Here is a 12659-nt window from a genome sequence, read left to right on the forward strand (position 1 = left end):
ATGGCGGAGGCGGGCGGCGGCGGCGGCCTGCGGGGCCGGAGCCTCCCCGAGCTGCGGGAGATGCTGCGGCGGCAGGAGCGGCTGCTGGCGGACCGGTGAGGAGGGGCGGGGCGCGGGCGCCGGGGAGCGGGCCGGGCCGGGCAAACCTCTGCCCCTCGCCTCGCCCCGTGCGGGGGCTGGGGAGGCGGCGCGGGCCTCGCAGGGGCTTCCCGCTGCCGCCGCCGCCGCAGAGGCGCTCTCTGGAGACGGGGCTCCCCGCGGGGTGCGGGGCTGCCGCCTCTCAGCGCTTCCCCTCGGGCCGCCTCCCGCCCGGCCTCCCTGTGCCCGCGCGGCGCCTTCCCGTGGGGGCTGCCGGGGGCCACCGGTCGCGTTGTCCGTCCCTGCGCGGTGTGACAGCGGGGGGCGTCCCCATAACCATTGCGTGGGGGTTCCTGGGAGCGCGGGCGGAGAGACGCGTGTGCGCCGCTTTGGTGAAAACTCCGTAAACGCCGTTTGCACGCTGCGCTCTTCAGAGCAGCGGCCGCAGCTTCGAACAGAAAACCCGTGACAGTTGCTTTACGACGGCGTACACCTGAGCTGCGAGTGCTCTGCATCTTGCCGCTTTCCAGAAATCTGGTATGTACGTAAGAAACTTCATGTTAGAGTGAGAAACCCGACACATCAACTATTCTAATAAAGCAGTTCTGTATCTCAGATTGAAATAAGATTGTTTATACTCTGTTAAATAAATTCTTTTTTCTCGTAGGAAATTCATTGCTAGGCTTCCAGATAAGGGTAAGAAGATCTCCGATTTTGCTGAAAAGCTGACGCTTGCCATTTTACAAGAGGAAGAATCAGCAAGGACGGCTGAGCTGTTATCAGCTGTCAGGTCAGAGTTTCAGGTGAAACAGGAGGAGGTTCGTACAAGCAAACAGCAAGTTATCCTAAACAAGGACACACTAAACCATGAAGATTCCTCAGTTTTTAAGGAAAACTCTACTATTAAAGAAGTTTCTGAGATTTCTTCCCAAAGGCAGGAGGCAGAATGTATTGAGCAAGATGCCACAAATACAGCTCTGGAAAATTTTCACAAGAAAAATGATAATGTAAAGACTGTTACAAAAGATCAGAATCTTTTTTGTGAAGTTGTCTCAAAGTCAGCCGTGAGCAGTCACCTCAAAAATCAGCAGCAGGAATCTTGGAGCATTACTGAGGATGATACAGGAAGTACAGGTGCTTTGGACAACCGTAAAGACGCATTGGTTGATGCCTTTCAAAAAGTTACAATTGCAGATGAGTATAATAGTGGAAAAGTATTGGAAAAAGAGCAGAATGTGGCTAAACATAAGGGCAATATCTTTGGAAGCCTGTACCCCAAGACACCTCATTATATTGAAGTTCTAGAGTCTAGAGCCAAAAACCCAGTCATGAAAAAAAACAAATTTAAACCAAATGTGTAAGTATTATGGAACCAAAAAACCTCTGGTGAAATGATTGACTTGTATAAAATTGGAAATGGTACAGGACGATCGTGGCGGGTTTATTCTCTTGTGATGATGTCAGAGAGGCAAAGTCACACAGCGTGCGAGGTTATAGGTGGCCTCGTTAGCATGAGGTGCCACAGCATCTCAGTATGGAGCAGCAGTCTGATTCTGCTCCTTTGAAACAGCTGCCATGAATTTCTGCCATGGAGTTTCATAACTTGAGCTACAAAACTGTTGAACAATTGGCAAAAATTTCTTGTGGATCGATTCTAGAACTTGCAGAACTGTAACAGCAGGAAGGCTGCTGCGTGTCCTGCGCCTCTGGAGAAAGTACAACTCGCGCCGTGCTGGTGGCAGCAGCAGTCGATCCTTTGTGTGACTCGCAAGGCATTGCTGTTTCGTTTCACGTTGCTCATGCGTTGGCGTACCTTTGTTGGTCGCTGCCAGGAGGAACCTCAATATTATCTCTCTGCAGAGGAAGCTTTCTAGTTTTTCTGAGCGCTGCTCACTTTTTAATTGTTTATGGTGGTGTAACACTGCGGATTTCTTTTCAGCTCTTACATGTTGAAAATAATGAGTTTTGGAACCGAAGTTGTTCAACCTTGTGCTGCAGATTTGGGTCACAACGTTTATGTTTTATTTCTTCCAGATTACCAGGAGAGCAAAGTGGGTCATCGCATGGTTCCCCATCCAGTCAGTCCAGTGGGGGATTTGGCTCTGCAATTACTGCTGAAGAAAGGCGACTTAGAGATAAAGAACATTTGAATGACATTACCGCAGCTCGGCTGCCACCACTTCACCATTCTCCTGCTAAGCTCTTATCCTTAGAGGAATCCATAAAAATTCAGATACAGCAGAAAGAAGCTTACGAGGTACGAATTTATGATTTAGTCTGAAAAGTAATTATATAATTGGGATCGGTCCTAAAAAAGAAAGCATGAAGAGCTGTTTTCATACCGATTTACTTTGATGATGAAATTGAGGTGGGCAGACATTGAGGAAAGGCACTTTATCTTGTACTTGATTCTTTTAACGATAGGATTAAAGAATGTGTTCATCTCTTCTGCAACTGTTGTTCCTGTGTTAAACAGAATCTAGAATTACTCGTTGTGGGTGGATACACTAACCTCATTGCACTCACTCTGCCTCTGGCTAGAAGTTTAAGTGCGTACCTTGCCGATTAGTCTGAAAAAGGCTCTGGCCCTTACCTAAACGAAGGCTTAGCGGTATTTGTTATTCCTGCAGTATGTGAGTATCTGCATTTGCCTTTATTTAGGCTGTGCCTGAAGGATTAGAGTTCTGAGGTTCTTCAGATTCTGTTGTAATGGAATTTGATTTCGACTTTCCAAGTGGTGCCAAGCGAACGTTCGCATTAGACACTACTATGAAAGCGTTTGTTGCTGCTGTTGTTTTAAAAGCACTTGCTAATTTAGTCATCTCGACCTTTGAGGGAGGTAATTTGGAAAATGGAGCCAGATTCTTTGCGGAGGTTGCTCACTGACGAGTGTGGCTCTTGCTGCGCGGTTACTGTGCACAGCTGCTCTCTTTGGAGGGCTGATGTTGTTCTGTTCCAGCTGGCATTCGTGTATCGCAGGGGAGGACTGCCACGGGGGGGAATTTCAACCCTTACAAAAAGGCCTGCAGATATTAATAGCACAGTTATGTGTAAGTCTGAAAAGAAACCTGGAATTTCTTTACTAGTTAATAAAACTTTTAATTAAGCCTACTCTAATATTATTATGTCAAGTTTAGACTTTAGTATAGTAGTTTTTTCCTGACCAGGATAAAAATGACAAATGAACACTTTTTCTGACGTGTCCTTTTTTCCCTTTTCTTTAATTTTCTTTTATACAGGCAATGCAAGCCAAGCTTGCTGCACAGAAGCTTGCAGAGAGACTGAATATAAAAATGCTCAGGTTTGAACCAGAGGGGGAGGCCTCAATGCAATACAGAGAAGTGACAGATGAAGATTATTTTTCAGCAGATGACTGACTTCAAGAAGAGATGTCTGAGGATGGGCCACGTAACTGACCTTTATGCAGTACTTCTTACAACCCAAACCTGGATATTGAGAATGCTTGATCTAGTCATTTTTTTCTTAGAATTTTAACATTACAGCTATGGGAAGGGTTCGATATAAACCCCATAAATATAAGTGTTATTAAGTGTTATTTGGGGATTGTTTTTTGAGCACTGGGGGCAGTTAATCCACGTGGAATGCCCCATAGTGTTCAGCTACAGCAAAGTGAGCTCTTTAATACGCTGTTGCAGGCCGTGGCGAGTCATCTACAAGAGAAGGTTTCTTCCGCACAGAAATGCGATTGCAAAGGGTGTTGGCACACGTGGCCATAGAGCGAGCTAAGGTGCCCGAGACCTGCTCACGTGTATGAAAGCTCTTGTCTTGTATAAATGTGAGATATTTCTTTTATCTATTTAAGATTATCTTGCTTTTACCGTTAGCTGCCTGGACAGCTACAATAAATGCTTGATAGTTAGGCTGTAGGTTAGCTTCTTATCACATGAGAACTTGGTTCTGTGCCTGCACCTTAAAATAACACTTTATGTCCTTATGTTGTAAATAGGTAAGAATTTCAAGTTATTTTGTAACTCAAATTCTGTTTGAGATTTAAGGGACTCTGCTGTTTCATTTTTGGTTACTACTGCAAAGCACATCCTGAGGTCAAGTTAATCTGAAGAGTTCAATATTTTTATTAAAGTTCTTGGTGTTTTTCCATATTTTTGTACACTGCTTTCATACTTTGGAATACTATTTTTTCATAGTCTGATATTGTAAATTAAGAGATCCACCCTCTGGTTTTCTTGGAGAAAATGTTCTGTGTATTTTGAAGTTTTAGCTGTTATTTGAAGATTAAAAAAAAATTCTTCCTTGCAGTAGTATTTTCTGCTTTTTCATATGAATTTTGAAAGACAAGGAGCACACCTGAGCAGTATTTCGCAATGATGTTCCACTGTTGACTAGGGTATTCCAAGCCTAGTATGAGTTCAGTTCTAAAACACAAACCTCAGAGGTTCCTCGCACAGCCTGGCAACACCCGTGTTCCGAGGCGCTGCAGCAGCAGTGTGTGCGGGGCGGCTGCGTGTGCCGGGCTCTCCTTGTGGACATGTTCTTGCGGGAATGGTGTCTCTGGAAACCAAGGGCGCTCCAGATGTGAGTCATTCAAAAAGCTGCTTGATACCATCTAGAAACGGGGGATGAACGTCTCGGCCACTTCTTGAGTGCCGACAGCACCTCACTAGCAGGCAGTAACGCTCTCCCAAACGCTCCACAAGCTCTCCCAGGCAGCCCCTGGCAATGCAGTTTGACGGGTGGAACTGCTGCCAAGCTAATATGTGGTATTTTTTGACTAAGTCATCTGTTGCTCATCTGTGATACCCCTTTCCTGTACCCTTTCTTACAGGTTTCTTGTTCTCATTGTTCATTGGCTCCTTATCAGCTGCCTGTTCTTCCCTTTTCCTCGAAAGACTTACCTCTGTCACTAAACCGAATTAATATTCTGTATCCCTGCACCACCCGTTCCCTTTCGTATGCCATGCTGCTGCCTGTGTCTGCGTTTAACTTCTGCCACGTGTCACGCACCCTCCTGCTGTCTTCTCTTGCTTTCTGTAACTCCAGCTAAATACCAGCTGGGCACCTGAGCACCTTCTGCGTACCTCAGTTGCTTGAATGTCTCGCAGAGACCTGAATGTCTTTGTGGTTTTGCTGCAGCTGACCTCCTACTGAGGCTTTCCTTTCTTATTGCCTGTTTCGGTTTCAGATGGTCCAAGTGTTTGCCATTTCTAGGCCTTATATCCTCCTTTTTACCACCCTTCCCTGCTGCTTTTTTTCTTTTTTCTGTGCTGCTGCTTCATCCTCCCAGTTTCTCACCGTCACTTGTTTCTATCAGCTCTATTCTTTGGCACATTTTCCGTTACTCTCATTCATCCATCAGCACCCATGCTGATGACCCATCTGACCCTCAGTTGTGTGTGTTTCTGCCTTCAGCATGTGGCTCCTGAGGCCAGGGGAGCACTCTTCTCTTGTGGATGCAGTTCATCTCTCGGGTCAACTCTGTGCTGCCACCTGCTCCTCTAGCTGGGGCTTGTCATCAGTCCTCCCCTTACCTCAGTCTGTCGTGCTGCTTAAGGATGAGAGGCCGCAGCAGTGTATTGTCTGTCCCCTTGCTGTTGCGGGAGTTACTGCTTCCAGGCCTGTTTGCATCCCCCCCCTTTTTAGTATCATCACCCTTGTCCCGGTACTGACTGTCCTGTCACACCTTTTTAGGTTACTGTGTGTGGTTTTTCCATGCTGGCTTTTCTCTGCTAAAGGAATTTACACAAAGCTACATAGTTAAGAATTTGTTTTCTAGATTACTGCAATCTAGCTCAATGTAGGCTTCTGCTGAGCAGTCTCCTTTGCTAACTAAAATCATTCTTTCCTTGCGCCTTTGAGGCTTACTTTTGCTCTCTAAACTTCATGAAGCAGAGGCAGTTTTCTTGATCTGCATTTTGATAGCGTTCAACACGTTGGGGCTTTGCCAGAGTGGATCCCCTGAATGGGCAAACTTCACCCTTAAGGGGAAAACCACCCCAACACCCTGCAGGAACAGGTGAAGGGCGTTATACATTTGTTAGGCAACTTGCAGCTGTGCCGCACAGTGCTGGGGGAGTCCTGAGGGAAGAGAGTGCTGCATGAACACAAACCTAAGCTCAAGGTATCAATTTTAAGTTATTGCTAAAGGGTTTGTATCACTGCGCACCTGGAAGCTTTTGTAGGGGTTTGTTGGTCCTCGGTTCTGAGCACAGGTATGTACTTTGAATTAAGATTTTGTGAGTGATAAGAAAGCAAAGAGTCGGGTATAAAGAGAGTCCTATGTTAAGGAGGATGTGCAATCCCGAAGTTTGTAAAAGGTTAGAAAATAAGAGGATGAATCATGGAATGGTTTAATCATACTGAATTAAGTTTCTGATCAAGTATGATATCACTGTTGTGTATTTCACTGCTCTTCGTTTCCAGAACATTTCAAAATGTACATTGAGAATTGAGGAGCTTCCTTTCTTTTTTGGGAGTCAACTGTTTTATTGGAGTGGGCTGTTAACCCAGCAGAAAGTAAAGAATTGATAATATGTTTCTGAAGTTCTTTGTGTGAATAATGTTTTGTTTTGACCACGTAAAGTTTGCAGTCAAATTCTGGGGACAACTGGTACCTTTTACTTCAGTGCTCCAAAAGGAAAACACTGGAGATGGAGTTAGGAAAGAATTGCTATACTGGGGAAAGAAAACTTTTGGGAATGCAAATAGAAGAGAAAAGATCCGTAAGACCTGAAGCTGGGTGATCATGCAGGTCTGAAAGATGGCACAGAGACAGGGCTGAAATGTGTGCCGCAAGTCGGAGAGCTGTGGCGTGCGGGCAGGTATCTGTGCAGCAGCAGCAGCTGTAGCCCCTCGATTTTTGCATTGTTAGGAGTGCCTGATCCCCAAACTGCACGGAAGAAAAGCACTGTGCTAGAGCTTCTGTTCACAGCTGTAACCTTTTCTGAGGGGAAGAACATGCAATCTGGTTTGCCAGCTGTGGTGATAACGTGATCTAGAGGATTTAGCAGCCTAAAAATTTATGTTAAGTCTTTTGGAAATAACATTTGAAAGAAGAAACATCTACGTGCTGCTGTACTTAATTATTTTGGGGGACTATAAGAGCAACTTGAGGGTGGAAAAGATGCATAAGCTTTTTCTGGATTTTAGAGCTAGCTAGACCTAGCTGAGAGGTCAGCAGTTCTGTTAGCAGTTTTCCATCTGATGGCTTGTGGACTGCTTCTAAGGGCCATTCAGCTGCAAGCTGCTGTGTGGAGGAAATGGGGCCTGCAAATGGAGAGGCTCTGCAAACCATGGCTCTGTGCTGTGGAATTTCTGAACCTGCCACAGGGATGCAGGATCAGGAGTTGGAGAAAAGAATATCCAGATGCTACAGACTGCTGAACTGAAACTTGAGCAGGAAGCCGTGGCAAAAGCTGGACGTGCTCCATGAGCAGCCCCGGGCGGTCGTTTGGGGGTTTGTGTAGGAACTGGCAGACAACTCGCTCCCATGTCGCAGGCAGGCCACAAGCCGGCAGCCTTTAGCAGTCTCTCGGAGGAGGCAGGACCTGAGCTAGCCCGAGCTGTAGGTGATCTGGCTGGCTGGCTGTTTCGTGCAGCCCCATTGCAGAGCCAGGAGGCTTGGCTGTCATCTCAGCTGTGTACCAGGCTGGGGTTTGCCAGGGAAAATGATCTGTAGCGTTCCGAACGTTTTTGGCCTAATTTGGGTGGCATCCGGCTCGTGATCTGTCTTTAGCAAGTTAGTGCCTGCAAGGAGTATCCTGGGGCCAGGTGAATGGCAATGAGTTCTTAGCATTTGATATCAAATGGCTGGCATAAAGGGGACAGCGGATGGGAGCCCTGTGTTGGAAGAAGCTGTGCCCTATGCTGTGGGCTCTGCCGTAGGACAAGGTGGCTTTTCTCTGCTTTGCCAGCCTTGCTGCTTTTCCAGAGCGGTATTACGCAGCAAGCGTAATTTCTCCCAAGTGTCTTGTAAGGACAAATTTTTCAGGGAGTAGGTTTTGCATGGTGTGGTCCTGTTCTGGGGAGGTGCTAACGGAACTGGGTTTTTTTGTGAGTTTGTGGTTTGTGTTTTGTTGCAAGTCCATTGCTTTTAGGGTGGTATGTGTGGAGATTGCCACTGAGATTTCCTGGTTTCCTAATGTTTGTTTTTATGTTGTGAACTCCCACGTTCTGGGAGGGAAAGGGAAGTCGAAAAGACAGCTGTGTGAAAACAACATTTATTTTGCTGTGGTATTTTTTTTCTTTTTCAGTAAGCTAATAATTGTGTGTTGTTCTCATACCTCTGCAATGCTGTGTCACTGCCGACATCGTGGCGAGCAAATGTTATCTAACTGTAGTCCAAACATTTTACACTTACATTGGCTTTCTGTGGGGTAGAAGTGCCTAACTCCACTTGACTCCTTACAGTAAATACTGTAATCATTATTCCATATGTATGCAAAGCTTTAGAGGCATTTAGTCGTCTCTTGTTTAAAGCAACTGTTTTAAGCATTTGGTTATTAAGATTTTGTTAAGTTAGCCCTTGATTAGGTGAAGCATGGAAGCATGTACTGAAGACAAAGCCTGATTCCTCTAGGAACATTTATGTGCAAGTGCTCTGTTGAACTGGGATATTGGCTCTGAGTTTTGTTTAATCTCTGTGTGAAAGGGAATTTGTGAATGAGAGTTGTGAACCAATTACTGAATGTGAGGAGATGACACCAATGGGCACAGTGAAATGCATGTGGGAAGCAAATTGATTTTCAACTTGCTAGAATCATGAACTAAGTATTTCACTTTTAATCGTCCAAGTATGAGTGAAAGTGTCCTCCAGCTGTAAGTGTCAGAGCGAATTCTTGACAGGGAATTTTGTAAGAATTTGTACTAAGTGACACCCTCATTGCTTTTCTTTGAGGTTTGATATTGGGGACCATAATTGTGTCATGCACGAATTGGTACATCCCCACTGAAGTCATGAGGGAGGTAAGTGGGGCCATAACGCTTAATGAACATGTTCATATTTCCTCTCTCTATTCACACAGCTGGTACTAATGTAGTTGCTTATTAGATCAAGGCAGTGATATAACGGGGCAAGTAGTTGTAGTCCAAGGTTTTGCTGAGTCTCCAAAGCTGAGCACTTCAAAGGAGATATTCTTTGTACGCTTACCCTGAATAGAAATTTCAGTCGCAAAATTTCTGCCCGTGTTTTTCTTCTGTTGTTTTTTCTTTTCTGAAAAATGTTTTCTCAATTGTTACTTGCTGCTAGTAACAAATACGTTCCATTTACTCAGAATCTCTGAACCGAAGCTGGCATCTGCGCTGCCCTCCCAGCGCACGCAGGTTGCGTGCAACTTGGGCTGCGTGAGTGCAAATTCTGTGATGAAACTTGGGAGTCTGCAAGAAGCTTTGGGATTTTTTTTACTGCGCAACAGAATCACAACTGAATCTGAAGGTGCGATGACACCATTTATAGAAGATCTTGGTGAGGGAGAATGACTCTCAGCAAGGGTGAAGGCTTAGCTACTAGAGCTCTGTCTGGTAGGTGGATATTGCTTGCTATGCCTTCCCAAACTGATAGTGTAGGGAGAGCAGTAAATTAGGTATTCCGTGACAATTACATTTCCAAGTAATTTAGACCATTATCTGTTGAAGTCGCAAGGCATCTGTCTTTTACTGATCGATTGGAACTAAAATGGGTAACATTCGTCACCGAGAGGAACCGGGTGTTAGTATCTGGGTATTAATGTGAAAACGTGACGTAAAAAATAAATCTGCCAGAATTTGCCAACAAACCAAATGAACCGACTGGTTTTGGGCAACAGACATGTATGTGTGTGCACATATAAAAATGAGCTGTGTTAGCCAACTATTTGCATTTGAATGGAGGAAATCTTCAGAGACTTGTGATAAGCTCTTTCTGCTTAAGTCACTGTTATGAGTGGCCTGTGTTGTCTCCTGGTTACTATAAAAGTCTCAATGTAATTGTGGTTTCCAGAGTTACAGATCCATCAATTCCATTTGTAATTATGTGTGAAATTACTTTGTCATTGGCTTTCCCCCTGCTTTTTCCTGAAGGGGAAAAAAACCCCAACACAGATTCACAAAATCTTCATGATATGCAAGAATATTTTCTTTACTGACCCAAGTTACTTCATATTGGTTAGGAGTTCTTGTTCCCTGGTTTCACATGTATTTCTCTGAGCTGCTTTAAATTGGCATTGTACTGATCATAGTACTTCTTAAATGATAGCTGATGATAAATATTATCCTTGCACAGACATTGGGCATCCTCATGTGTCATGTCTGCAGACCAGTTTTTTGCCTGCACAGCAGATTTTTGTGGCTGTGAGCCAGGAATTTTAATGAAAGAAAACATCAAAGATGCAGAAGAAATGAGAATATTAGTCAAGGAAGATACACAGTGATGCTCTCTGATAACCTCTGGTAATTGACATTAGAACTATGTGGGAGCAACTTAAATAAACATCTGGACACTGAGTTTAGACATTTCCAGTGACAAAACCCAGACAGATCTTCTGGACTTGCAATAATAAATATTTCAGCACAGTCCACATGAATCAACTTAGAATTCTGTTTTCAATTATTCTAGTTTTATAAATATATCATAGTTAATTAGTCAGGGATAGGATTTCTTTTGAAGATTAAGGAATTTGATGTTTGCTTCATTCACATAAAGTTCCATTTTTTATTTATATCAAATTTACTTCTGTTTGCACAAAAACAATAGCGCAAGCTTGCCAAGAGTCATTAAAGCAGAATGCAACTGAACTTTTCCTGGGGTGGAAGGGCCTTTTCTGAAAATCCTGGCAGTGCACTGTAATTCATTCCAGCTATGGTAACCACTTAAGTTGTGCTGAAAAGAAAATTATAAATAATCATTTTTAAAAGTTGCTCTCAATATTTTTAAGGATTCTTTCCTTATCTTTTTTACTTTTGGCAACGTGGTAGTGCGAAGAACGTGGTATCCCTTACAGACAGTGAAGAGATGTTTATATGTACCAAAGTATTTGAAAGAGGTAGCAATGAAGCTACAAGACTGAATGAAACACTGGTTGCCGTCCAGATCCGATCGTGATCTTGCAACTGTGATGAGGGAATGGCTAGAAAAAGCATGCTCAGTTTTTGTGCAACTTTTGCTTTCCTTAGAAAAGCTTCTTGTGTGGGCTATAATTGCAAAATGGCTTACTTCAGAAGGAATAAATGATGTCTATGATGTTGAAGGGTTATTTACACATTACATTAAAATGACTACAGGCATTTTTTAAATTATTTTAAAAAATTATTATTATTTTGAGACAATCTGTATCTTTGTTGCCAGGGGCTCTGGACAAGCTGAAGGATTCTTCTGAAGAGTATTAAGGATTTAGTAATCTTCATTGCCACTTTCAGTTTAATTTTGCTTCCCCACAGCCCAGGCTGTCAACATCGGCACACGTTCCTACGGTTTCCTACCTTGGCTGTCCCTAGCAGGAGCACTCGTGTAAGCTGGCTGCCAGTGTGGCTGAGCCATGGGTTGAGTTCTGCTACATCAACAGGTTAAGAAAGCATTAGGGAACTGCTGTGTTAGTCTGACCTGCAGATCATCATCCCTTTCAGAGGTGGAAGAGGCAGAATTGTGTTTGTGTACAATTCAGAGAGTCCCTTCTATGCTAGTTGTCAAAATGGTGTGCTGAGTCAGGCTGGGGTTCATGGGGCATTTCAGGTTAGAAGAGACCTCAGGAGTGCTCTTGGCCAACCTCCTGCACAAAGCAGAGCCAGCTATAAGGCCAGCTGGGGTTGCTCAGGAGGTTAATCCAGTCCGGTTGAAAACCTCCAAGGATGAAGGCTACACAGGACAGCCTGTTCCTATGTATGACTGTCCTCCGGCAGGGGTGCGGGCGGCGAGTTTTCTTTAAACCCAGTCTGAACCTCTCTTGTTTCAGCTTCTGCCTGGCTCTGTCTTTTGGTGACCTCCTTGTAGGTACTGGAGGGCTGCTGTTCAGTCCCCTTGAATTCTCCCTTTCTCCAGGCTGAACAGGTACACCGCTGGTTCATGCAGCTTGCTGTTGGCCACGACCCTCAGGGCCTTTTCAGCAGGGCCTTTTCAGGGCTGCTCCCCAGCTTGTTGTCATCCCTGGGCAAATCGTAGGCAAGCATATTGGGAAGCTGCAGGCTGACAAGCGTGTTATGTTATTCAGTTCTGTCACAGCTCTCCCAGATCAATAAAATATGTTTTCTGCTTTCATCTTTTAGAAGGAAAAAAAAAAAAAGTAACCTAGCCTGGCTGTCCTGATCTGAGCCTATCTAAAACTTCAACATTAATTTTAAAAAAAGCCAATTTATGCTTTGTAATCCTCTCTACATACTATAAAAATGATGGATAAGGAAGCCCAGTGAAAGCTATAAATCAGCCTTGAGTCTGATAATCTAATGAGAGCATCTCTTTGGCAGTTTCACCTCTTGCTCGTTGATGTATAGCTTGGTAATTAATTTCCCCCCGTTTTAACCTTGTATTTATTAGAATACCTAATTCCTTATTGCTAAAACTATGCACCGGAAATTTGTAGTGTTATAGTTCAGACAGTGTAATCTATTCATTGTTACAGGAACACAGAGGAGGAAGA

At 44.2% G+C, this 12659-nt stretch overlaps 1 protein-coding gene across 1 annotated transcript; it reads left to right on the plus strand.

Moving 5' to 3' along the window:
* POLR2M (RNA polymerase II subunit M) lies at positions 1–4355 on the plus strand. Its single transcript, XM_086471344.1, has 4 exons — positions 1–95; positions 746–1435; positions 2113–2335; positions 3318–4355. Exons 1-4 carry the CDS (start codon positions 1–3, stop codon positions 3453–3455), a joined length of 1146 nt encoding a protein of 381 aa, XP_086327470.1. The 3' UTR covers positions 3456–4355.
* The last annotated feature ends 8304 nt before the right edge of the window (positions 4356–12659 follow it).

The sequence above is a fragment of the Leptosomus discolor genome, chromosome 11, assembly GCF_034619465.1.
Source record: "Leptosomus discolor isolate bLepDis1 chromosome 11, bLepDis1.hap2, whole genome shotgun sequence".
NCBI lineage: Eukaryota > Metazoa > Chordata > Aves > Leptosomiformes > Leptosomidae > Leptosomus > Leptosomus discolor.